General features: G+C 53.1%; 1 protein-coding gene across 2 annotated transcripts; it reads right to left on the bottom strand.

Moving 5' to 3' along the window:
- Nucleotides 1-254: 254 nt before the first annotated feature.
- On the bottom strand, nt 255-26,552 carry ARHGAP35 (Rho GTPase activating protein 35). 2 transcript variants are annotated; one of them, XM_066208843.1, is made up of 7 exons: nt 26,354-26,552; nt 17,635-21,531; nt 13,517-13,661; nt 11,866-11,943; nt 9,300-9,431; nt 6,915-7,020; nt 255-3,421 (listed from the first exon to the last, which is right to left on the bottom strand). In XM_066208843.1, the coding sequence occupies exons 2-7, from the start codon at nt 21,370-21,372 to the stop codon at nt 3,121-3,123; spliced, it is 4,500 nt and encodes a 1,499-aa protein (XP_066064940.1). In that variant the 5' UTR covers nt 21,373-21,531; nt 26,354-26,552; the 3' UTR covers nt 255-3,120. The 2 variants fall into 2 exon arrangements, with proteins under 2 accessions (XP_066064940.1, XP_066064941.1); XM_066208844.1 differs by lacking the exon at nt 26,354-26,552 and adding an exon at nt 23,058-23,992.
- Between the last annotated feature and the right edge of the window lie 555 nt (nt 26,553-27,107).

The raw sequence follows: 27,107 nt of genomic DNA, 5'->3' as shown, positions 1-27,107 counted from the left end.
TTTAGTGGTTTTGTGGGTTTTTTTTCCTTTTTCCTTTTTCCCCAGGTTTCGATGGATTTTCCTTCGTTTTATTGGTTTTTTCTTTTTCTTTTCCCCTCTCGGCACCAAAATTCCCCCAAAAGGCTCCTGGGGCTGAAACATTTTGATTCCTCGTGTGAAAAAAACCCTTTTTTGGGGGGAAAAACCCAATTTTTGGCCTTTTTCCTGATTTTTCACGTGAAAAAAAAAACGATTTTTTTTTGCCTTTTTCCCGATTTTTCATGTGAAAAAAACCAAAATTTTTTTTGCCTTTTTCCCGATTTTTCAGGTGAAAAATCCCAATTTTTTTTTTGCCTTTTTCCTGATTTTTCATGTGAAAAAACCCCAATTTTTTTTTGCCTTTTTCCCAATTTTTCACGTGAAAAAAACCCTTTTTTTGGGAAAAAAAAAACCCCAATTTTTTTTGGGAAAAAACCCCTCAATTTTTTTACCTTTTTCCCATCTGATTTTTCACGCGATAAAAAACCCTTTTTCGGGGGGAAAAAATCCCTTTTGAGATAAAAAAACCCAATTTTTTTTTTTTGCCTTATCCCCCATTTTTCATGTGAAAAAAATAACCATTTTTTGGGGAAAAACCCCCATTTTGGGGGGAAAAAAAACCAGGTTTTTTTTTGCCTTTTCCCCCATTTTTCATGTGAAAAAAACCTCCAATTTTTGGGGAAAAAAACCCCAATTTTTGGGGAAAAAACCCCCAATTTTTGGGGAAAAAAACCCCAATTTTTGGAGAAAAAACCCCCAATTTTTGAAGAAAAAACCCCAATTTTTGGGGGAAAAAACCCCAATTTTTTGGGGAAAAAAAACCCCAATTTTTTTGCCTTTTTCCATTTTTTTTTTCAAAATCGTAAATCCGGGAATTGGAGCCTTTTCCTTTTTTTTTTATTCTTTTGGGGAATTTTGCGCCTTTTTCGGGGGATTTCGGGGGCGTCTTAAAGTGCGAAGAGACCCGGGGAGGTCCCGGCGGTACCGTCAAAACTCCGGGACCCCCAAATTCCCCCAAAATCCCCCCAAAAATTCCCCCCAAAACCCCCCAGCTCCGACCCCTCCCCCCGGGCCCCCAAAACTTCCGTTTTGTTTTTTTTTTTCCCCGATTTTTGGGGAATTCGCCCCAAAATTCCGTCCTGTAGGGGGCGTGGTCTCCCGTAAGTGCTTTTGGGGGGAAATCCGGGATTTTGGGGGATTTTGGGGATTTTGGGGGGATTTGGGGGGGTGGGGGGGGGCTGAGGAGCCACGGTGGCCTCAGGTGACCTTTGGGTGACCTTTGGGTGGCCTCAGGTGACCTTTGGTGGCCTCAGGTGACCTTTGGGTGACCTTTGGGTGGCCTCAGGGTGACCATTGATGACCTCTGGTGTCCTCAGGGTGACCTTTAGATGACCACTGGTGGCCTTGGGTGACCTTTGGGTGACCTTTGGGCCACCTGGGCTGGACTTTGGGCCACCTTGGATGACCCTCAGGCCACCTTGAATGACCATTAGACCACCTCGAATGACCATTGGCCCACCTTGGATGACCCTTGGGCCACCTCAAATGACCCTTGGGCCATCCTGACCCACCTTAGATGACCCTCAGGCCACCTTGAATGACCCTTGGGCCACCTTGGATGACCTCTGGGCCACCCTGACCCACCTTGAATGACCCTTGGGCCATCCCGACCCACCTCAGATGACCATTGGACCACCCTGACCACCCTGGATGACCCTCGGGCCACCTTAGATGACCCTCAGGTCACTCTGGACCACCTCGGATGACCCTTGGGCCACCTCGAGTGACCCTTTGACCACCTTGAATGACCCTTGGGCCACCTCAAATGACCCTTGGCCCACCTCAAATGACCCTCGGGCCACTCTGGGCCACCTCGGATGACCATTGGACCACCCTGACCACCCTGGATGACCCTCAGGCCACCTTAGATGACCCTCAGGTCACTCTGGACCACCTCGGATGACCCTCAGGCCACCTCAAATGACCTTTAGGTCACTCTGAGCCACCTTGGATGACCCTTGGGCCACCTCAAATGACCCTTGAGCCACCGTGAATGACCCTTGGGCCACCCTGACCCACCTCGGATGACCATTGGACCACCCTGACCACCTCGGATGACCATTGGACCACCCTGACCACCCTGGATGACCCTCGGGCCACCTTAGATGACCCTCAGGTCACTCTGGACCACCTCCCATGACCCTCCGACCACCTCGAGTGACCCTTTGTCCACCCTGGATGACCCTCCGGCCACCCCCGTCCCCGTTTCCACGCCCCTTTATTTCGGGGTGGGGGCGTCACCTCGTCCCCCCCAAAGTCCTGGAGAAGAACCGGCCCCGCCGACACCCCGACCCCCCGCAGCGTCCGGCCAGAGTGACCACGACACCGCCCCGGGGTGGACGTTCCGTCCGGAGAGTGACCACAACCCTCCCCCCCGGGGGTGGACGGATATTCGGTCCGGAGAGTGACCACAACCCCTCCCTTGGGTGGCGTGGACACCCCAGTGGTCACTCCAGACCATTCCAGTGGGCCCCAGCGGTCACTCCAGGCCACCCCAGCGGTCACTTCAGGCCTCCAAGGGCTCTGGCAGCAGCCAGAGTGACCACAACCCCTCCCTTGGGTGGGGTGGACACCCCAGTGGTCACTCCAGGCCGCCCCAGCGGTCACTCCAGGCCGCCCCAGCGGTCACTCCAGGCCACCCCAGCGGTCACTTCACGCCTCCAAAGGCTCCAGCGGTGGTGAGAGTGACCAAACCCCCCCCCCTCCCCCTTGGATGAGCGGACACCCCAGCGGTCACTCCACGCCACCCCAGCGGTCACTTTCAGACCATCCCTGCGGTCACTTCACGCCTCCAAAGGCTCCGGCGGCGGCCAGAGTGACCAAACACCATCCCGAGAGTGACCACAAACCCTCCCCCCCACCCAAGTCCCCCCACCACCTTTGGGTGGGGTGGACACCTCAGCGGTCACTCCAGGCCGCCTCAGCGGTCACTCCAGGCCGCCCCAGCGGTCACTCCAGGCCGCCCCAGCGGTCACTCCGGACCATCCTAGTGGTCACTCCGGACCATCCTAGTGGTCACTCCGGACCATCCCAGCGGTCACTTCAGGCCTCCAAAGGCTCCGGCGGCTGCGGCGACGGCGTCCGAGGAGGAGAGGGCGGGGCCGGGGGCGGGGCGGGGCCGGCGGGCGGGGCGGGGCCGGGCGAGCCGGGCGTGTCCGGAGGCGGCCGGCCGGGCGGGAAGAAGAAGGGGCACTGGTGGATGAAGAGTTCGATGATTGTCTGGTAGGTCCTGGTGGCCGTCAGAGCGTCCATGGTGCTGAAGTCCGGCCGCATCAGCGTGGGCCAGAAGCAGATGGAAAGGTTCTCGCTGGTCATCAGGTTGACGCGGTGCTGCTGGCTCACCCTGGAGTGGACAACGCCGGGAAGCGGTCACTCGGCGGTCAGCAGGTCCCGAAAAAAACCCGGAAAACGCAAAAATTCCCATCAAAATCGGCCGGAAAATGACCAAAAAACCGCCCAGGACAGGTTCCTGCTGACCATCAGGGTCACCGTGGAGTGGACACGGGCAGAGTGGTCACTCAGCGGTCAGCAGGTCCCGAAAAACCCAGAACTGCCAAAATTCCCATCAAAATGACCCAAAAATGACCAAAAAATGACCCAAAAAAGACCAAAAAACCGCCCAGGACAGGTTCCTGCTGACCATCAGGTTCCTGCTGACCACCGGGGTCACCGTGGAGTGGACACGGGCAGAGTGGTCACTCGGTGGTCAGCAGGTCCCAAAAAACCCAGAACTGCCAAAATTCCCATCAAAATGACCCAAAAATGACCAAAAAATGACCCAAAAAAGACCAAAAAACCGCCCAGGACAGGTTCCTGCTGACCATCAGGTTCCTGCTGACCACCGGGGTCACCACGGAGTGGACACGGACAGAGTGGTCACTCGGCGGTCAGCAGGTCCCGAAAAAAACCCAAAACTGCAAAAATTCCCATCAAAATCGGCCGGAAAATGACCAAAAAACCACCCAGGACAGGTTCCTGCTGACCATCAGGTTCCTGCTGACCACCAGGGTCACCATGGAGTGGACACGGGCAGAGTGGTCACTCGGCGGTCAGCAGGTCCCGAAAAAACCCAAAACTGCCAAAATTCCCATCAAAATGACCCAAAAATGACCCAGAAATTCTCCTGGAGAGGTTCTTGCTGACCACCAGGTTCCTGCTGACCACCGGGGTCACCGTGGAGTGGACACGGGCAGAGTGGTCACTCGGCGGTCAGCAGGTCCCGAAAAAACCCAAAACTGCAAAAATTCCCATCAAAATGACCCAAAAATGACCCAAAAATGACCAAAAAACCCCCCAGGACAGGTTCCTGCTGACCATCAGGTTCCTGCTGACCACCGGGGTCACCACGGAGTGGACACGGGCAGAGTGGTCACTCGGTGGTCAGCAGGTCCCGAGAAAACCAAAACTGCAAAAATTCCCATCAAAATGACCCAAAAATGACCAAAAAATGACCCAAAAAAGACCAAAAAACCGCCCAGGACAGGTTCCTGCTGACCATCAGGGTCACCGTGGAGTGGACACGGACAGAGTGGTCACTCGGCGGTCAGCAGGTCCCGAAAAAATCCCCGAAAACGCAAAAATTCCCATCAAAATCGGCCAAAAAATGACCAAAAAACCGCCCAGGACAGGTTCCTGCTGACCATCAGGGTCACCGTGGAGTGGACACGGGCAGAGTGGTCACTCGGTGGTCAGCAGATCCCAAAAAACCCAGAACTGCCAAAATTCCCATCAAAATCGTCCGGAAAATGACCAAAAAACCGCCCAGGACAGGTTCCTGCTGACCATCAGGTTCCTGCTGACCATCACGGTCACCACGGAGTGGACACGGGCAGAGTGGTCACTCGGTGGTCAGCAGATCCCAAAAAACCCAAAACTGCCAAAATTCCCATCAAAATGACCCAAAAATGACCCAGAAATTCTCCTGGAGAGGTTCTCGCTGACCACCAGGTTCCTGCTGACCACCGGGGTCACCGCGGAGTGGACATCGCCCAAGTGACCGCTCCGCGATGGACAAATCCCAACAAAACCTCAAAAATTGTCCAAAAACCAAACAAAAGGCCAAAATGGAAAATTCCCCTGAAATTTAAAGAATTCCCCAAATTCCGTGAAAAATCGGGAAACGGCAAAAAAAATTCCCGAGAAAAGAAAACGTCGGGAAAAAATTTCAAAGAAATCTCAAAAAATTCCCCCCCAAAAAAATCTCGGAAAGTTTTCGAAAAATTGCCAAAAAAAAAACCCCGAAAAAATTTACAAGAAAAGCGATAAAAAATTGTCCAAAAATCGCCAAAAAATTTACCAAAAAACACCAAAAAAATCCTCAAAAAATCGCCAAAAAATCACCCAAAAATTGCAGAAAAAAAATCCCCAAAAATTCAAGAAAAAATTCCCAAAATTCCCCAAATTTTTCCGAATTTTCCCAAAACTTGCCCTGACCTGTTGAGGTGCGCGAGGACGGATTTGAACCTAATACAGAAACCTGAAAAAATCGCCAAAAAATCCAAAAAATTCCCAAAAAATTTGCCAAAAAATCTCCAAAAATTTTGCAAAAAAACCCCAAAAATCTCCAAAAAAACCTCAAAAAAATTACAAATAAAACCCCCAAAAATTAAAAAGAAAAATCACAAAGAATTCCCCAAAAGATCCGCCAAAAATCGCAAAAAAATTCCAGAAATTCCCAAAAAATTCCCAAAAATTCCCAAATTCCCCCGAATTCTGCCCTGACCTGTTGAGGTGCGCGATGACGTAATTGAACCAAACACACACACCTGAAAAAAATAAACCCCTGGAAAAAATTGTCAAAAAATCGCCAAAAAATCACAAAAAATCGCAAAAAATTTCTGAAAATTCCCAAAAAATTCCCAAAAAATTCCCAAAAATTCCCAAATTCCCCCGAATTCTGCCCTGACCTGTGGAGGTGCGCAATGACGGATTTGAACCAAACACACACACCTGAAAAAATAAATCCCTGAAAAAAATCGCCAAAAAATCACAAAAAAATTCCGAAAATTCCCAAAAAATTTCCAAAAAAAATTCCCAAAAATTCCCAAATTCCCCCAAATTCTGCCCTGACCTGTTGAGGTGCGCGAGGACGTAATTGAACCAAACACACACACCTGAAAAAATAAACCCCTGAAAAAAATCGCCAAAAAATCACAAAAAATCACAAAAAATCACAAAAAATCACAAAAAATCGCAAAAAATTTCTGAAAATTCCCAAAAAATTCCCAAAAAATTCCCAGAAAATTCCCAAAAATTCCCAAATTCTCCCAAATTCTGCCCTGACCTGTGGAGGTGCGCGATGACGGATTTGAACCAAACACACACGCCTGAAAAAATAAACCCCTGAAAAAAATCGCCAAAAAATCACAAAAAATCACAAAAAAATTCCGAAAATTTCCAAAAAATTCCCAAAAAATTCCCAAAAATTTCCCAAATTCTCCCAAATTCTGCCCTGACCTGTGGAGGTGCGCGATGACGGATTTGAACCAAATACACACACCTGAAAAAATAAACCCCTGAAAAAAATTGTCAAAAAATCACAAAAAAATCGCAAACAAATTTCCGAAAATTCCCAAAAAATTCCCAAAAAATTCCCAGAAAATTCCCAAAAATTCCCAAATTCTCCCAATTTCTGCCCTGACCTGTTGAGGTGCGCGATGACGTAATTGAACCAAACACACACACCTGAAAAAATAAATCCCTGAAAAAAATCGCCTAAACATCGCAAAAAATCACAAAAAAATTCCGAAAATTTCCAAAAAATTCCCCAAAAATTCCCAAAAAATTCCCAAAAAATTCCCCAAATTTCCCCAGATTCCCCCGAATTCTGCCCTGACCTGTTGAGGTGCGCGATGACGTATTTGAAGACCTCGTAGTTCTCGCGGGGGAATTTCCTCAGGACGTCCCTCAGCGCCAGCAGCTTCTGCTCGCGGTCGTTGATCTCTGAAAAAACCGGGAATTTGGGGTCAAAAACCGGGAATTTGGGTCAAAAACGGGGAATTTGGGGATTTCGGGGTGAAATATTGGGGGTTTGGGGTCAAACTTGGGGATTTTTGGAGAAAAAATGGGGATTTGCGGTGAAAAATGGGAATTTTCGGGGTGGAATGATGGGGGGTTGGGATTTGGGGTCAGAAATGGGATTTTGGGGAAAATTGGGATTTTTGGGGAAAAAAACGGGGATTTTGGGGGAAAAATGGAAAATTTTGGGGGGAGAATGGGAATTTTGGGTCAAAACCAGGGAATTTTGGGGAAAAATGGGGATTTTTGAGTGAAATCTTGGGGATTTTTTGGGTCAAAAATTGGAGTTTTGGGGGAAAAAAAACCGGGGATTTGGGGGGAAAATGGAAAATTTTGGGGTGAAATTATCGGGATTTTGGGGGGAAAAAATCGGGATTTTTAGGGGAAGAATTGAGATTTTTGGGGTCAGAAACCTGGATTTGGGGTGAAAAATGGGGATTTGGGGGAAAAATTGGGATTTTGGAGCGAAATATTGGGGGGGTTGGGCGGGAAATTGGGGAATTTTGGGGGAAAAAAACGGGAATTTTGGGAGAAAAATGGAAAATTTTTGGGGGGGGAAAATGGGGATTTTGGGGGAAAACCAGGGAATTTTGGGGAAAATGGAGATTTTTGGGTGAAATATTGGGGATTTCTGGGTCAAAAATTGGAGTTTTGGGGGAAAAAAAACCCAGGATTTTGGGTCAAAACAGGAATTTTGGGGAAAATGGGGATTTTTGGGGTGAAAAAGGGGAAATTTGGGGGGAAAAATGGGAATTTTGGGGACAGAACTGGGGATTTTGGGGGGAAAATGGGGATTTTTGGGTGAGAAATGGAGTTTTGGGGTAAAAAATGGGAAATTTGGGCTGAAAAATGGGGAAATTTGGGGTAAAATGGGAATTTTTGGGGACAGAACTGGGGATTTTGGGGGGAAAATGGGGATTTTGGGGGAAAAATGGGGATTTTGGGGTGAAAAATGGAGTTTTGGGGTGAAAAATGGGAAATTTGGGCTGAAAATTGGGGAAATTTGGGGGAAAAATGGGAATTTTTGGGGACAGAACTGGGGATTTTGGGGTCAAAAACCATCAGGAGGAATTTTGGGATCTCTTGGGTGTCCCCAAGACAACCCTGGGAATGGGCTGGGCGTTGATGAGAAATTAATGAGCAATTAACGAGGAAAGTCAGGAGGAATTAACGAAGGGTTAATGAGGAACGGAGGAGGGATTAATGAAGAAATTCTGAGGAATCCAAGAAGAATTTTGGGATCTCGATGTTCCCAAAGAACAAACCTGGGAATGAGCTGGGAACGCTGGGAACGACCGAACGGAACCGGGACCAATTAACCACCAATTAACCACTAATTAACCGCTAATTAATGAGTGATAATTGATGAATTAGGGACTCACTGTGAGCCTCAACCAGCTCCACCTGCCTGGGGACTCCAAAATAAAACTGGGAATGCTGGGAATGGGCCCGGATTAATTAACTATCAATCACCAATTAACCAGTAATTACCCACTAATTAATGAGTGATAATTGATGAATTAGGGACTCACTGTGAGCCTCGACCAGCTCCACCTGCCTGGGGACCCCAGAATAAAACTGGGAATGCTGGGAATGACCGAACCGGACCGGGACCAATTGCCCACCAATTAACCACCAATTAACCACTAATTAACCACTAATTAACCACTAATTAACCGCTAATTAATGAGTGATAATTGATGAATTAGGGACTCACTGTGAGCCTCGACCAGCTCCACCTGCCTGGGGACTCCAAAATAAAACTGGGAATGCTGGGAATGGGCCCGGATTAATTAACTATTAATCACCAATTAACCAGTAATTACCCAGTAATTAATGAGTGATAATTGATGAATTAGGGACTCACTGTGAGCCTCGACCAGCTCCACCTGCCTGGGGACCCCAGAATAAAACTGGGAATGCTGGGAATGACCGAACCGGACCGGGACCAATTGCCCACCAATTAACCACCAATTAACCACTAATTAACCACTAATTAACCACTAATTAACCGCTAATTAATGAGTGATAATTGATGAATTAGGGACTCACTGTGAGCCTCGACCAGCTCCACCTGCCTGGGGACTCCAAAATAAAACTGGGAATGCTGGGAATGACCGAACCGGACCGGGACTAATTGCCCACCGATTAACCAGTAATTACCCGCTAATTAACGAGGGCTAATTAACGAACTCGGGACTCACTGTGGGCCTCGACCAGCTCGAGCTGCATGGCGTAGGGCACCAGGGGCTCGGGCAGCTCCGAGAAGAAACTTTTCATGGCTCCGGCCACGGTGTTGACGGTGAAATCCTTCTCGGCCAGGTCCAGGCCGTGATCTGCGGGAGAGAGGCCGGAATTCTGGGGGATCGGGGAGTCTGGGAAAAGGGGGATCTATCCCAAAAATCCCTTGGGAATCGGGGAAAAATCCCGGGAAAACGGGGAGGAAAAAAACCGGGAATTTCGGCCTTAAAATCCGGAATTTCGGGCGGAAAAATGTGAATTTCTACCCCAAAATCCCAGGAATTCTGGGGGATTTGGGGGTCCGGGAAAAGGGGGATCTATCCCAAAAATCCCTCGGGAATCGGGGAAAAATCCCGGGAAAACGGGGAGGAAAAAAACGGGAATTTCGGCCTTAAAATCCGGAATTTCGGGCTGAAAATCGTGAATTTCTACCCCAAAATCCCGGGAATTCTGGGGGATTTGGGAGTCTGGGAAAAGGGGGATTTATCCCAAAAATCCCTCGGGAATTGGGGAAAAATCCCGGGAAAACGGGGAGAAAAAAAAACGGGAATTTCGGCCTTAAAATCCGGAATTTCGGGCTGAAAATCGTGAATTTCTACCCCAAAATCCCAGGAATTCTGGGGAATCGGGGAGTCTGGGAAAAGGGGGATTTATCCCAAAAATCCCTCGGGAATCGGGGAAAAATCCCGGGAAAACGGGGAGAAAAAAAAACGGGAATTTTGGCCTTAAAATCCGGAATTTTGGGCCGAAAATCGTGAATTTCTACCCCAAAATCCCAGGAATTCTGAGGGATTTGGGGTCCGGGAAAAGGGGGATTTATCCCAAAAATCCCTCGGGAATCGGGGAAAAATCCCGGGAAAACGGGGAGAAAAAAAAAAACGGGAATTTTGGCCTTAAAATCCGGAATTTCGGGCGGAAAAATGTGAATTTCTACCCCAAAATCCCGGGAATTCTGGGGGATCGGGGAGTCCGGGAAAAGGGGGATTTATCCCAAAAATCCCTCGGGAATCGGGGAAAAATCCCGGGAAAACGGGGAGAAAAAAAAAACGGGAATTTTGGCCTTAAAATCCGGAATTTCGGGCCGAAAATCGTGAATTTCTACCCCAAAATCCCGGGAATTCTGAGGGATTTGGGGTCCGGGAAAAGGGGGATCTATCCCAAAAATCCCTCGGGAATTGGGGAAAAATCCCGGGAAAACGGGGAGAAAAAAAACCGGGAATTTCGGCCTTAAAATCCGGAATTTCGGGTGGAAAAATGTGAATTTCAACCCCAAAATCCCGGGAATTCTTTGGGATTTGCGGTTCTAAAATTCATGGAATTCTGAGGAATTTCCCGAAAAATGTGGGGGGAAAAAAATAAAGGGAATTCCAGCCCCAAAATCCCCAAATCTTTGGGCACGGGGCCCAAAACCCGCCGAGAATTGGGGTAAAACGGCGGGAATCCCGTCCGTTTCGAGGGAATTTGGGATTTTTCCAGGATTTTTCCGGGATTTTCCAGGATTTTGGGGGGATTTTCAGGATGCGCGGCAGGATTGGGGTGAAACTCCTCCCAAAGATCGGGGTAAAAGCGCGGGAATTTCGTTACTTCGGAGGGAATTTTTGGGATTTTTGGGGATTTTTGGGGGATTTTGGGGGTGGATTTTTTGGGATTTTGGGGCTGGATTTTTTGGGATTTGGGGGATGGATTTTTGGGATTTGGGGGGAATTTTTTGGGATTTTGAGGGTGGATTCTTTGGGATTTGGGGCTGGATTTTTTGGGATTTGGGGTTGGATTTTTTGGGATTTTGGGGATGGATTTTTTGGGATTTTGGGGATGGATTTTTTGGGATTTTGGGGGTGGATTTTTTGGGATTTTGGGGATGGATTTTTTGGGATTTTGGGGGTGGATTTTTTGGGATTTGGGGTTGGATTTTTTGGGATTTTGGGGTGGATTTTTTGGGATTTTGGGGGTGGATTTTTTGGGATTTTGGGGGTTGGATTTTTTGGGATTTTGGGGGTTGGATTTTTTGGGATTTGGGGATGGATTTTTTGGGATTTGGGGGTTGGATTTTTTGGGATTTGGGGGTGGATTTTTTGGGATTTGGGGGTGGATTTTTTTGGATTTTGGGGCTGGATTTTTTGGGATTTTGGGGGATGGATTTTTGGGGATTTTGGGGCTGGATTTTTTGGGATTTTGGGGGAATTTTTTGGGATTTTGGGGTTGCATTTTTTGGGATTTTGGGGATGGATTTTTTGGGATTTTTTGGGGTGGATTTTTTGGGATTTGGGGATGGATTTTTTGGGATTTTGGGGAGATTTTTTGGGATTTTGGGGGTTGGATTTTTTGGGATTTGGGGATGGATTTTTTGGGATTTTGGGGGGAGCTGCAGGATTTTGGTGAAACTCCCCCCCGAAATTGCCAAAAACCTGGGGTAAACCCGGGGGAACTTCGTTACTTTAGAGGGAATTCGGGATTTTCTTTGGGTTTTTTGGGATCTTGGGGTGGATTTGGGGGGAATTTCCCAGGATTTTGGGAATTCTGGGGGGTTACCCTGGTCGAACTGGCGCTGCAGACTCTCCATCTCCGACTTGTTGCCGCTGACTCGGTAAATCCCCTCCGTGCTCAGCCCTGAAAAATTAAAATAAATTAGAAAAAATTCACCGATTTTGGCTTTTTTTCCCCCGTTTTGATTTTTTTCCGCGTTCCTCACAAGGTTTGAGCGGATTTTTGGGAGATTTTCCAGTGACTTTGGGGAAAAAAGGAGGGAAAAAACCAAAAAAAAGGCCCAAAAATTTCTTAAAACCACCAAAATCGCTTTAAAAAATGTCCCAAAAAACCCCAAATGCCAAAAAATTCCCCCAAATTCCCAAAATTTTCCCAAAGTGGCCCCCGACGCACCGACGGCCTCGATGTACTGGATGCAGCGCTCGATGAACCCAAAAAACCCCGAAACCCCCAAAAAACCCCAAAAAATCCCCAAAAAACCCTTAAAAATCCCAAAAAATTCCCAAAAATTCCCAATTTTTTCCCAGATTTCCCCAAGCTGCTCCCCGGCGCACCGATGGCCTCGATGTACTGGATGCAGAGCTCGATGAACCCAAAAAACCTCAATAAACCCCAAAAAATCCCCAAAAAACCCTTAAAAAATCCCAAAAATTCCCAAAAATTCCCAAATTTCTCCCAAATTTCCCCAAGCTGCTCCCCGGCGCACCGATGGCCTCGATGTACTGGATGCAGCGCTCGATGAACCCAAAAAACCCCAAAAAACCCCCAATAAACCCTTGAAAAATCCCAAAAAATCCCAAAAATTCCCAAAAAATTCCCAAAAATTCCCAAATTTCTCCCAGATTTTCCCAAGTTGCTCCCCGGCGCACCGATGGCCTCGATGTACTGGATGCAGCGCTCCATGAACCCAAAAAACCCCCAAAAATCCCCAAAACCCCCCAAAAAACCCTTAAAAAATCCCCAAAAAATCCCAAAAAATCCCAAAAAATTCCCAAAAAATTCCCAAATTTCTCCCAAATTTTCTCAATTTGCTCCCCGGCGCACCGATGGCCTCGATGTACTGGATGCAGCGCTCGATGAACCCAAAAAAACCCAAAAACCCCCAAAAAACCCCCAAAAAACCCCCAAAAAACCCTTAAAAAACCCTTAAAAATCCCAAAAAATTTCCAAAAAATTCCCAATTTTTTCCCAGATTTCCCCAAGCTGCTCCCCGGCGCACCGATGGCCTCGATGTACTGGATGCAGCGCTCGATGAACCCAAAAAACCCCAAAACCCCCAAAAAACCCTTAAAAAATCCCAAAAAATCCCAAAAATTCCCCAAAATTCCCAAATTTTCCCGAAATACCCGGAATTCGCCCCAGACGGACCAGTGGCCTCAATTTACTGGATGCAGCGCTCAATGAACCCAAAAAAAACCCCAATAAACCCAAAAATTCTTTAAAAATTGCAAAAAAAATCGCAAAAAATTCCCAAAAAATTCCCCAAAATTCCCAAAAAATTCCCAAATTTCCCCAAGTTGCTCCCCGGCGCACCGATGGCCTCGATGTACTGGATGCAGCGCTCGATGAACCCAAAAAACCTCAATAAACCCCAAAAAACCCCAAACAACCCCCAAAAAACCCTTAAAAAATCCCAAAAAATTCCCAAAAATTCCCAATTTTTTCCCAAATTTCCCCAAGCTGCTCCCCGGCGCACCGATGGCCTCGATGTACTGGATGCAGCGCTCGATGAAGACGGGGATGGGCCTCTCGGGGGTCACCACGCTGGCCAGGGGGACGCCGAAGTAGCTGCTCTCCCAGGGCGCCTTGGAGAGCGACGGCCGCGCCTTGGCCTTGGGCTTCTGCGGACACAAACGGCGGCAACGGGCAAATCCCACGAGCGGCCGGAATTCCAGAGGGGAGGGGCTAAAGTCCCGGCCGGGGGAGGGGAACGCGGCGGGGGGTTCCGAGGCCAAAATCCGGAGGGTGAACGGGAGGAATCCCGGCGTCGAGGCCAAAAGATTCCGGCGCTCGACGCGAGAGATTCCGGGTTCAAACCGGAAGCTGCCGTTCGGAAGGGCGGGGTTTGGGGCTAAAGGCGAAAAGTCGCGGTTAAACGCGAGAAGTTGTGGGTTGGAACTGAAAATTCCGGCTCTGAACCCAAAAAATTGGGGATTTGAGGCGGAAATTCCGGTTTGGAACTCAAAAAATTGGGGATTTGAGGCGGAAATTCCGGTTCTGAACCCAAAAAATTTGGGATTTGAGGCAAAAATTCCGGTTCCGAACCCAAAAAATTGGGGATTTGAGGCAAAAATTCCGGTTCCGAACCCAAAAAATTGGGGATTTGAGGTGAAAGTTCTGGTTCTGAACCCAAAAAATTGGGGATTTGAGGTGGAAATTCCGGTTCTGAACCCAAAAAATTGGGGATTTGAGGCAAAAATTCCGGTTCTGAACCCAAAAAATTGGGGATTTGAGGCGAAAATTCCGGTTCTGAACCCGAAAAATTGGGGATTTGAGGCGAAAATTCCGGTTCTGAGCCCGAAAAATTGGGGATTTGAGACGAAAATTTTGATTCTGAACCCAAAAAATTGGGGATTTGAGGCGGAAATTCCGGTTCTGAACCCGAAAAATTGGGAATTTGAGGCGGAAATTCCGGTTCTGAACCCATAAAATTCCGGCTTTGAACTGAAAATTCCCATTTTGAACCCAAAATTCCAGCTCCCGAGAAATTCCAGGTTAGAACCTAAAATTCCAGTTCAGAATTGGAAAAATTCCGGGCTTCAACTAAAAATTCTGGTTTTGAACTGAAAATTCCAGTTTTGAAGCCAAAATTCCGGTCCTAAACTGGAAAAATTTTGGTTTTCAACCCAAAATTCTGGTTTTGAAGCCAAAATTCCGGTTCGGAATTCAAAAAATTCCGGGCTTCAACCAAAAATTCTGGTTTTGAACCCAAAATTCAGGTTCAGAATTGGAAAAATTCCGGGCTTCAACCAAAAATTCTGATTTTGAACTGAAAATTCGGGTTTTGAAACCAAAGTTCTGGTTCTAAACTGGAAAAATTCTGGGCTTGAGCCTAAAATTTCAGTTCTGAACTCAAAAAAATTCCAGGTTTGAAGCTCAAATTCGGGTTTTGAACCCAAAATCCCGCTCCGAAACCGGGAAAATTCCAGGTTCGGAACCAAAACTTCCGGCTCTGAACGGAGAATTCTGGTCGGAAACTCCAAAATTTTCGGGTTTGAGCCTGAAATCCTGTGGGCGAGCCCGAAAATCTCGGGTTTGGACCAAAACTTTCCGGTTCTGAGCCAAAATCCCGACTTTGGGCGGAAAATTCCCGTTTCGGCCGTGGAAGTTCCCGGGCTGAACCGAAAATTCCGGGTTTGGACACAAAAGTTCCCGGCTGGAAGGTCAAATTCCGCTTCCAAGGCCCAGGAATCCCGGCTCCCACCGAGAGGCGCTGACCAGGGTACGGCCAAACACTGACCGCCGGGGTGACCGCTGACCCACTGACCCGCTGACCGCTGACCCGCTGACAGCTGACCCGCTGACCACCGGGGTGACCGCTGACCACCGATCCACTGACCACTGACCACCGGGGTGACCGCTGACCACTGATCCACTGACCACTGACCACCGGGGTGACCGCTGACCACTGACCCGCTGACCACCGGGGTGACCGCTGACCACCGATCCACTGACCACTGACCACCAGGGTGACCGCTGACCACTGATCCACTGACCACTGACCACCGGGGTGACCGCTGACCACTGACCCGCTGACCACCGGGGTGACCGCTGACCACCGATCCACTGACCACTGACCACCGGGGTGACCGCTGACCGCTGACCCGCTGACAGCTGACCCGCTGACCACCGGGGTGACCGCTGACCACTGATCCACTGACCACTGACCCGCTGACCACTGACCCGCTGACCCGCTGACCACCGGGGTGACCGCTGACCACTGATCCACTGACCGCTGACCCACTGACCACCGGGGTGACCGCTGACCACTGACCCGCTGACCACTGGGATGACCACTGACCACTGATCCACTGACCGCCGAGGTGACCACTGACCACTGACCCACTGACCACTGACCCGCTGACCGCTGATCCACTGACCACTGACCCGCTGACCACTGGGGTGACCACTGACCACCGGGATGACCACTGACCACTGACCCACTGACCACCGGGGTGACCGCTGACCACTGACCCACTGACCACTGACCCGCTGACCGCTGATCCACTGACCACTGACCCGCTGACCACCGATCCACTGACCACCGGGGTGACCGCTGACCACTGATCCACTGACCACTGACCCGCTGACCACTGATCCACTGACCACCGGGGTGACCGCTGATCACTGACCCACTGACCGCTGACCACCGGGGTGACCACTGACCACTGGGATGACCGCTGACCACTGACCCGCTGACTGCTGACCCGCTGACCACTGGGGTGACCACTGACCGCTGGGATGACCACTGACCACTGGGGTGACCACTGACCACTGATCCACTGACCACTGACCCACTGACCACCGGGGTGACCGCTGACCACTGATCCACTGATCACTGACCCGCTGACCACTGATCCACTGACCACTGACCCACTGACCACCGGGGTGACCACTGACCACTGACCCACTGACCGCTGACCCACTGACCACTGGGGTGACCGCTGACCACTGGGATGACCACTGACCACTGACCCGCTGACTGCTGACCCGCTGACCACTGGGGTGACCACTGACCGCTGGGATGACCACTGACCACTGGGGTGACCACTGACCACTGATCCACTGACCACTGACCCACTGACCACCAAGGTGACCGCTGACCCGCTGACCACTGACCCGCTGACCACTGGGGTGACCGCTGACCACCGGGATGACTGCTGACCACCGGGATGACCCCTGACCACTGACCCCAACCTGACCACTGGGGTGACCACTGACCACTGGGATGACTGCTGACCACTGGGATGACCGCTGACCACTGACCCGCTGACCCCTGGGGTGACCTCTGACCACTGACCCGCTGACCACCGGGATGACCACTGACCACCGGGATGACCGCTGACCACCCAGATGACCACTGACCACTGCGGTGACCGCTGACCCACTGGGATGACCACTGACCACTGGGGTGACCGCTGACCACCGGGGTGACCGCTGACCACTCAGATAACCTCTGACCACTGGGATGACCACTGGGACGTTCCACCATTCCAAGACCTCCTTGACCTTGACCCTGACCCCAACCTGACCCTTCCAAGACCCTCAACCTTCATCCCACCTTGGTCATCCTCAACAACGACATTGACCAGGGCTGGGCCAAGCACTGACCACCGGGATGACCACTGACCACTGGGACTGACCACTGGGACTGACCACTGACCACTGGGATGACCACTGACCACTGGGATGACCGCTGACCACTGGGACTGACCACTGGGATGACCACTGGGACACTCCACCATTGCCTGACCTTAACCCCCACCCCAAACTGACCCCTCCAACCTTCATCCCACCTCGGTCATCCTGCTCAGCAACTTCCTCCACTGACCAGGCTCTGGCCAAGCACTGACCACCGGGATGACCACTGGGACACTCCACCCCTCCTTGACCTTGACCCCGCCCCCAAACCGACCGCCCCACCCCTCACCTTGGTGGTCCTCCTGAGGCTCCTCAGGATGTTCCCCTCCACTGACCAGGCTTTGGCCAAGCACTGACCACCGGGATGACCACTGACCACCGGGATGACCACTGGGACACTCCACCCCTCCTTGACCTTGACCCCGCCCCCAAACCGACCGCCCCACCCCTCACCTTGGTGGTCCTCCTGAGGCTCCTCAGGATGTTCCTCCGGCGCGGGTCCTCTCCGTCGGCCGCCTCGTACGCCATGCCCGCGTTGTCCCCCTTGTAGCCCCCGCCCTGCCCGCCCTGCTCCTCGTCCTTCTTCCTCCCCGGGCCCAACTCGTCGTCGCTGCCCACGCTCAAGCCGGGCCGGTAGCCGGCGAAGCGGCCGAGCCGGGCGCAGCGCGCTCGGTACAGCCGCGGTTTGGCGGCGGCCGGCGGCCTGCGACCCCCGCCGCGCTCCAGGGAGCCCGTGTCCATCTCGCTGTCCGAGCCGTTGCCGCTGCCGTTGGAAGCCGCCTTGTTGATGTTACGCACGGTGATGATCTTGCCCTGCGTGCTGTCGTGGGGCACCGAGTAGATGTTCTCCTCCTCGCTGCGCGGCTTCACCACGGCGTCCATGGGCTCGGCGTAGTCCGACGGGTCGAAGCAGTCCGGGGGCAGCCAGGCGGTGGACGAGGACACCGAGCGCCGTTGGCCGTCGCGGTGCTGCTGCTGCTGCTGGTGGCTCTGCTCCAGGTAAGCCAGGTCGGCTTTGATGTCGAAGTGAACGGGCGGTTTGGGCTTGACGGGCGGCGGGATCTTGTTGTTGAGCTTGCTCTCGAAGCTGCTCACCACCGAGATGAAGGACAGGCCGTCGTTGCCCTCCAGCTCCATGGAGAGCTTGGAGTGATCCTTGGGCAGCGCCGGCTCCTCCCGGAAGGGGCTGTAGCCGGGCAGAGGCTCGGCGTCCTCCTCCGAGTCGGGCAGGTTGGAGTTGCAGAGCGGCGAGCCGGCGCGCGGCGAGTTGAAGACGTCCTCGCCCGTGCTGCAGGCCTCGGCGGCGTTGTCGTACATGTGCGTGGCCTCCACGATGTTCTTCTTGTCCAGCACGTCCTTGAAGAAGGGCTGGAAGGTCACGTCCAGCTTGGCCTGGGGTTGGCCGCAGGGCAGGGCGGCGAATCGCGCCTCGATCTCCTGGGCGATCTCCTCGCCCTCGCCCAGCTGCTCGCGGCTCAGGTCGTTGTCCAGCAGGTCGGCCGAGCCGTCGGCCAGGGCCACCAGCTGCACGGGCACGATGTCCTGCACGTCGGCCAGGAAGGCGCGCAGCGTGGCCAGCGACGCCCGGCGCTTGGCGGCGTAGAAGACGATGTAGCCGTGCACCAGGCGGCTCTTGCGCAAGCCGAAGGAGGCGTGGTAGGACAGCAGGGACAGCTCCACGCGCCGCCGCGCCGATCCCACCGTCACGTCCACCAGCACCGCGCCGCCCGGCGCCGGCCGGCACGGCTGGGCCTGCAGGATGGGCAGCAGCACCTCGTCGGCGCCCGCCGGGTCGCCGCACATCAGGCACATCACCACGCGCAGCTCGGCCTCGCCCGGTTCCTTCAGGCCCGGCGAGGTGGAGCCCACCACCAGGTTGAGGTTGCGCTTGGCGTCCAGCAGCCCCTTGAGCACCTGGCCGATCTGCTTCTCGTTGATGTTACGGCCGTAGGCGATGCCGGCCGACGCCGGGTCCAGGAAGACGCACTGCAGCTTGCTGGCGATCTGCTGGCCCTGCTGGATCAAGCTCTGCAGCGTCTCGCCGCCCTCGCCGCCGCCGCCGCCGCAGCAGCCGCCCCCGCCGCGTTTGTTGACCAGCACCAAGGTGAGCGGCAGCTGCGCCGCGTGGCCGTCGCGCCGGCCCGCCGCCGCCTCGCGGCTCTTCTCGATGCTCTCCACCACGTAGGACAGCGACTCCTTGGAGTTGTAGAGGCACAGGCAGCCGTGGGGCTGGAAGGTGGGCGTCTGGAAGGCGTTGACGGGCAGCCGCACGTTGCCCTCGATGGGCCGCAGCGCCAGCTCGTACATCTTGCCCTCCACCACGTACTTGTCGTCGTTGGTGCACAGGGCGCGGATCTCGTTGGCCAGCTCGCGCGCCAGCCCGTCCTTGCCCAGGATCACCAGGTTGATGCGGTCCACGTTGGCGTCCCCCGCCAGGGGGTTGCGGTGAGGCCGGAGGAAGCGGGCGGCCAGCAGCTGCTCCACGCGGGCGTCCACGCACGCCGAGCAGCTGGGGCACGTCTCCTTGGTGGGGTGGTAGACGAAGTGGATGTGCTTGAGGACCAGGGCGTCGCGCTCGGCCTGCAGCTTGTGCAGCGCCTTGAAGCGCTGCTCCTCGCCCAGCACCTCCTGGATGACGCCCATCTTCTCCTTGCTGGGCTTGGCGTCCAGCTCCAGCTCGTAGAAGAGCTCCGAGTACTCCAGCAGCAGCTCCTGGAAGTCCTCCTTGGCCTTGTCGATCAGCTGCTTCTGGTGCTTGCCGTAGATGTCCATGTAGACGGGCTCCTCCAGCCACTGGTAGAAGTCCTCGTTCATGATGAAGCTCCTGGCCTCCTCCCAGGGCTTGCCGGGCGTGACGAAGGGCGAGCTCTCCAGGTTCTCGCGGAAGGCCCGCCTCATCTCGGCGCGCCGCCGCTCGTTGCGCAGCTTCTCCAGGTGCGCCTCGTAGAGCTGCTCGGCCGCCGGCGTCTCCAGCAGGTCGAAGGGGATGCGCTCGCTGTCCACGTCGTCCACGCGGTCGCCGGCGTCCCACGGCGGCTCCTCCAGCACCACGAACCACTTGGCGAAGTCGGGTTTGGCCTCCAGCAGCTTCTCGGCTTTGGAGCGGCTCAGGCGGTCGATCTCGTCCAGGTCGGGCACGAGGGCGTCCAGCGCCTGGGGCAGCAGGGCCAGGTAGGCCTTGCGGCGGCGCTCGATGTGCTCCTGCTTGAGGCGCTGCACGTGCTGCAGGAAGAGCTTCTTGGCCTTGAGGGTGCCCTCGAGGTAGACGTAGTCCTGGAACTCGGGCGCCGGCTGCATCTTGCGGCAGACGTTGGGCCACAGCTCGTGGTGGCTCTTGACGATGCGGCTCACCAGCCACTCGTACTTGTCCTTGGCGGCGGCGATCTGCTGGCTCTGCTGCTTGAGCGCCTCGAAGTAGGGGATGATCTTGGCCTTGCCGCGGCTCTTGTCCACCAGCTGCACCAGCGTGCCGAAGGCCAGCTCCACGTTGACGTTGGAGCGCGCCGAGGTCTCCACCACCTGCAGGTTCTTCTTGCCCAGCGCGAAGGCGTGGGCGTCGCGGATGTAGCGCTCCACGCCCTCGTCGCACTTGGTCAGCACCACCACCACGGGTTTCTTGGTCTTGGCCAGCTGGTTGTAGAGGTTGGAGACGAACTTGAGCTGCTCGTCGAAGTTGCGGTTCATGCCGCGGCTGACGTCCACGCAGAGCAGGAAGCCGTCCACCGGCAGCTTGCCGTCGGGCATCTGCTTCTGCTCGAAGTCCTGCTCCAGGCCCAGCTGGTCGGTGCAGAAGTACATGAGCTTCTCGGCCGACGCCAGCTTGGTGGCCGCCGCCCGTTTGATGTAGGGTTGGAGCGCCGTGGAGCGGTGCGGCTGGAAGGTCTGGTCGTCGATGAACTCGGTCTGCTCCACCACGTGGATGCGGCACTCCACGCACTCCTCCAGCGGCCGCGCCACCTCGCCCCAGTAGAGGAAGTGGTCATTGTTGACCACCCTGCCCCCAAAGTCACTGGTGCTGAGCACGGACGTGTGGTCCAAGTGGAAGTCGTCGGCGCTGGGCCGCACGAAGCGGTTGCACAGGCAGGATTTGCCGATGCCGCACTGACCTTTCTCCTTCTCGGTGCCGGACAGCCCCACCACGCTGACGTTGTAGGTGGGCGTGCGGCCATCTTGTTTGCGGGCCATCATCATTGTCCCAGCATGGTGGTGGCCCCGGGGCGGGGCGAGGGAGGGGTGGGGCTCAGGGCAGGCGCGGCGCCGGGGCGGGGCCGCTCGGCGTTGCCATGCCGCGAGCGCCGGCGCGGCTTCAGGCCGTGGCGGGCGCCGGCGCGGGGTGGCCGACGAGTCGCCCTGGGGGGGACAGGAGAGGAAGGGGTTAAAGGGGCGGAGAAGGTGGCACGCAGCCGGGGGGGGACACACCTCCACCCAAGCGAAGGCCCGTGATGGAAATGGCTTCTCCACCCAACCAAAGACCCACCACGATGGACACGACGTCTCCACCCAACCAAAGGTCACCATGGCGGAAATGGCTTCTCCACCAAACCAAAGACCCACCACGATGGACACGACGTCTCCACCCAACCAAAGACCCACCACGATGGACATGACTTGTCCACCCAACTGGCCACTCACCGTGGTGGACACCACGTCTCCACCCAACCAAGGGTCACCATGATGGAAATGGCTTCTCCACCCAATTGGCCACTCATCATGGTGGACACCACGTCTCCACCCAACCAAGGGTCACCACGATGGACATGGCTTCCCCACCCAACCAAAGACCCACCGTGATAGACACAACATCTCCACCCAACTGGCCACTCATCATGGAGGACACAACTTGTCCACTCAACTGGACACCCATCATGGCGGACACAACTCATCTACCCAACCGGCCACTCATCATGGTGGACACGTCTCCACCCAACCAAAGGTCCACCATGATGGAAATGGCTTCTCCACCCAACTGGTCACTTATCATGGTGGACACCACGTCTCCACCCAACCAAGGGTCACCACGATGGAAATGGCTTCTCCACCCAACTGGCCACTCATCGTGGTGGACACAACTTCTCCACCCAACTGGACACTCATCATGGTGGACACAACTCATCTACCCAACTGGCCGCTCATCATGGTGGACACAACTTGTCCACTTAACTGGACACTCATCATGGTGGACACAACTTCTCCACTCAACTGGACACCCATCATGGCGGACACGACTTCTCCACTCAACAGGACGCTCACCACGATGGACCCAACGTCTCCACCCAACCAAGGGTCCACCATGATGGACACGACTTGTCCACTCAACCGGACATCCATCATGGTGGACACGGCTCGTCCACTCCAGTGGACACCCAAGGTGGTGGACGCAACATCCCCACCCGACCAATGGCCCACCGTGATGCCGTAAAATTCCGCAAAATCCAAACGGGTTTGGCCGTGAAATCCCCCAAATTCCGACAGATTTCGCCCTAAAATTCTACAAAATCCCCAAAAATCCACCCAAACTCCCAAAAATCCCTCAAAAAATCCCCAAAACTCCCTCAAAAATCCCCCCAAAAAATCCCTCACAAATGCCCAAAAAAATCCCTCAAAACCTCCAAAAATCCCTAAAAAAAAACCCAAAAATGCCAAAAAATCCTCCCCAAAAAAACCTCCAAAAATCCCCCCCCAAAAACCTCCAAAATTTCCCTAATTTCCTCCAAAAAATTCCCCAAATTTTTGGGATAAATCCTCACTCAAATCGACTCCGGAGCTGAAAAATCCTGGTTTTAAACATCCAAAAATTCCCCCAAAATCTTCCCGAAAACCTCCCCCAAAAAATAACCCCCAAAAAATTCCCAAAATTCTCGGGGATAAATCCTCACCCAAATCGACTCCGGAGCTGAACATTTTTGCTTTTAAAAACCCCAAAATTCCCGATTTTTGGGGCCGTTCCCGGCGGCTTTTGCTGATTTTTTTCCCCCCCTGGAATTTCCCTGAGTCAGGAGTTCCTGATTGACTCCAAAGTCCAGGAAGGAGGGATTTACTCCTGGAATTAATTCCCAGGAAAAAAAAGGGGAGGAGGGAAGGGGTTTTTTTTTTTTCCCCTCCTTTTTTTTTAGGAAAAAATCCAGCTGGAAACACCCCAAAAAAATCCCCCCAAAAATCATTAAAAAATCCCTAAAAAAATTCCTAAAAATTCCTAAAAAAATCCCCCCAAAGAAAGAATTTTCCCCACTTTTTCCAACCTTGATCCCGAATTTCTGGGAGTGGCTCCGGGTTGGGATTTGCCAAAGGGGGAAACGACCTCGAGGCCAAAGCTCCGCTCAGGTTTCGGGGGTTTTTTGGGGTTTTTTTATGGAATTTTTGCTTTTTCCGGGAATTCCATGAGGAGAATTTTGGGTGAGTTTTTTGGGGATTTTTGGGGGGATTTTTCTGGGAGATTTTTGGGGGATTATTTTGGGATTTTTGGGGTGAATTTTTTGGGAACTTTTGGGTGAATTTTTTGGGAATTTTTGGGGGGATTTCTTGAGGGATTTCATGGCGCTGTTGTTTCCACAGGTTTGGGGGGATTTTTTGGGAATGTTGATCCTGAATTTTGGGATGTCCCAGAGGTGCCATTCCCAAGTTTGGGGATTTCTGGGACGTTTTTCCATCCCCAAAAATTTCCCCCCGCAAAATAATAAAAAAATTCGGAAAAATTCTGCCGAAAAGCCCCCCAAAAATCCCAATAAAATCCAAAATATCTCCCAAAAAACCTCCCAATAAATCCCTCAAAGAATCCAAATAAAATCCCCCCAAGAAATCCCCAACCCCTCCAAAAATCCCATAAAAAACCCAAAAAATTCCCCCCCAAAATCCCAACAAAATCCCCAAGAAATCCTCCCAAAAATCCCAATAGAATAAAAAAAAATCCCAAAAATCCCCCAAAAAATCCCAAGAAAATCCCCAAGAAAATCCCCCCAAAATTCCCCAAAAATCCCAAATAACGCCCCCAAAAATTCTCAAAAGTCCCAATAAAATCCTCCCAAAATCCCAATAAATTCCCAAAAAATCCCGCCCAAAACCCCCAAAAATCCCCGACAAAATCCCACTAAAATCCCTCAAAAAATAATAAAAAATGCCCCCCAAAATCCCAATAAAACCCCCCAAAAATATCTCCCCAAAATCCCCCCAAAATCCCGAAAATATCCCCAATAAAATCCAAAATAAAAAACCCCAATAAAATCCCAAATAAACCCCCAAAACTCCCCCCAAAAAAACCCCAAAAAAACCCAAAATTGGGAAACCCCTTCCAAAAAAAAAAAAAAAAAAAAAAAAAAAAAGGGATTTTTCACCCTTTACATGGAATTTTGGGAGGGGAAAAATCCCAAATTTTGGGAGGGAAATTGAGGGAAAAATCCCAAATTTTGGGAGGGAAATTGAGGGAAAAATCCCAAATTTTGGGAGGGAAATTGAGGGAAAAATCCCAAATTTTGGGGAAGGAATTTAAGGGGAACCCCCCAAAAAACGGGGGACAAAGCCTCCACTCTTAATTAGGGCAGAGTCATTAATTTCGAAGAGAGGCATCCCTTAATTAGGGGTTTTCATCTCTTAATTAGGAGGAGTGTCTCTTTAATTGGGGATCTCCCATTAATTGGGGGTCCATCCGAATTAGGAGTCTCCCCTTAATTTGGGGTCTCCCCTAATTTGGGGTCTTCCCTCTGCTAATTTGGGGGGGGGTTCCCCTCTAATTCCCCCCAAATTTGGATCAACCCTCCCCCAAATTTGGGGTCTCCCCTCTCCCCAAATTTGGACCAAACCCCCCTCCCCAAATTTGGGGTCTCCCCCTCTAATTCCCCCCAAATTTGGACCAAACCCCCTCCCCAAATTTGGGGTCTCCCCTCTAATCCCCCAAATTTGGACCAAACCCCCCTCCCCAAATTTGGGGTCTCCCCCTCTAATCCCCCCAAATTTGGATCAAACCCCCCTCCCCAAATTTGGGGTCTCCCCTCTAATCCCCCCCAAATTTGGATCAAACCCCCCTCCCCAAATTTGGGGTCTCCCCTCTAATCCCCCCCAAATTTGGATCAACCCCCCCCAAATTTGGGGTCTCCCCCTCTAATCCCCCCAAATTTGGATCAAACCCCCCTCCCCAAATTTGGGGTCTCCCCTCTAATCCCCCCCAAATTTGGATCAAACCCCCCTCCCCAAATTTGGGGTCTCCCCCTCTCCCCAAATTTGGACCAAACCCCCCTCCCCAAATTTGGGGTCTCCCCCTCTAATTCGCCCGAAATTTGGGGTCTCCCCCTCTAATCCCCCCCAAATTTGGATCAAACCCCCCTCCCCAAATTTGGGGTCTCCCCTCTAATCCCCCCCAAATTCGGGGGGTTTCCCCTCATACCCCCCCCCCAAAATCAGGATCCCCTCACAGGGGTCTCCCCCCCAAATTGGGCTCAGTCCCCTCCAAGTCCCCCCCCCTCCCAAAATTTAGATCAATCCTTTCTAACCCCCCTCAAATTTGGGGTCCCCCCCCCTCTAATTCCCCCCAAATTCCGGGGGGGAGGGGGGGGGTGTCTCCCCCAAATTTGGATCCATCCTCTCTACTCCCCCCCAAATCCGGGGGAGACCCCCCTCAAAATCTCCCCCCTAAATTTGGATCCATCCTTTCTAATTCTCCCCAAAACCCGCATCAAACCCCCCCCCCCCAAATTTAAGGCTCCCCCCTCATAACCCCCCCCCTCCCCCCAAATTCGGGGGGTCTCCCTCATAACCCCCCCCCTCCCCAAATTTAGGATCCCCTCCCGGGGGTCTCTCCCCCCCCATCAAAGGCCGGCGGGCCCATCGCCAAGGGCCGGATTTAGGGGGGGGGGATGAGGCCGGGGGGTCTTTTCTCCCCCCCCCGTTCCCTGGTGGGGGGTGGTCTCTCCCTGCCCCCCCCCCATGGGGATCCTCACCCCCCTCCCCCCCCCGTGAGGGCCATGGGCCGGCCCGGCGGGCGCGCGGCGGGCGGGGGTGGGGCGGCCCATTGTTCTTCAAGGGGGGGGGGGGGGGTTTGGTTTGAAAAGAAAAAAAAGGCGGCGACGGCGGCGCTGAGGGGGGTGAAGGAGGAGGAGGAGGAGGAGGAGGAAAAAAAAAAAAAATCAGAGATGGTTTTGTTCGGTTTTTCGGTTTTTTTGGGGTTTTTTTTTTTTTTTCTTACCGGAGAAACGGCGGCGGCGGCGGCATCGGGCCGGGCCAGGGGCGGCGGGAGGAGGCGGCAGCGCCATGTCCGCGCTCGGGGCGGCGGCGACGGGCGGGGCGAGGGCGGCGGGGGCCGCCGGGGCGGGCTCGGCCTGTAATGGCGGCGGCGCCTTCCTCCTCCTCTAAACCCCCCTCCCCTCCCTCTCCCTCCCTCTCCCTTCAGCCGCCTCCTCCTCCTCCTCCTCCTCCTCCTCCTCCTCCCTCCGCCTTCACGATCACGGGGAGCGGGGGGGGGGAATGGCGGCGGCGCGTGCGCGGCACCGTGAGGGCAGCGGCGGGAGGGGCGGGGCTTCGGGAGGGGGCGGGGTCAAAGGGGAGTGGCTTGGAGGACAGCCCCGGGAATTTGGGGCGAGGGGGGAAAAAAAAGCGGGAATTTTTTTGAGGGGGGGAAAAGCGGGAATTTTTTTGGGAGGAGGGGGGAGGCAAGAAAAGAGCGGCGGGGATTTTGGGGTGGGGGGTGGAATGAAGGGGAGGGGTTACGCTGGGGCGGGCGTGGTTTTAGGGGCGTGGCCTGGATGGGGGCGGAGCGAGCGGGATTTTGGGGAGGGGGGCGCGAAATTTGGGGAGGGGGAGAAGCGCGAGAAGGGGGCGCGGCTAAGCGCGGAAATTCGACCACAAATTTCCCTCCGCTCCTCCTTCATTCCCCCGGGGGCAGGAATTTTGAGGAGGGGGCGCCGGGAATTGTAGGGAAGGAGCGTTGGGAATTTCAGGGA

The sequence above is a fragment of the Chamaea fasciata genome, unplaced genomic scaffold, assembly GCF_029207755.1.
Source record: "Chamaea fasciata isolate MVZ Bird 193981 ecotype frontalis unplaced genomic scaffold, bChaFas1.0.hap1 SCAF_495, whole genome shotgun sequence".
NCBI lineage: Eukaryota > Metazoa > Chordata > Aves > Passeriformes > Sylviidae > Chamaea > Chamaea fasciata.
The sequence above is the reverse complement of the archived record's forward strand: the minus strand, read 5'-3'. Positions and strand labels throughout refer to the sequence as shown.

Coding starts and splice junctions, on each gene's coding strand:
- ARHGAP35 (XM_066208843.1), bottom strand. CDS start 21,372: ATGATGATGGCCCGCAAACAAGATGGCCGCACGCCCACCTACAACGTC. Junction 9,432..11,865: donor GCAGCGCCAGTTCGACCAGG/GTAACCCCCCAG, acceptor TCTCTCCCGCAG/ATCACGGCCTGGACCTGGCC. Junction 3,422..6,914: donor GTCATCGCGCACCTCAACAG/GTCAGGGCAGAA, acceptor TGTCCACTCCAG/GGTGAGCCAGCAGCACCGCG.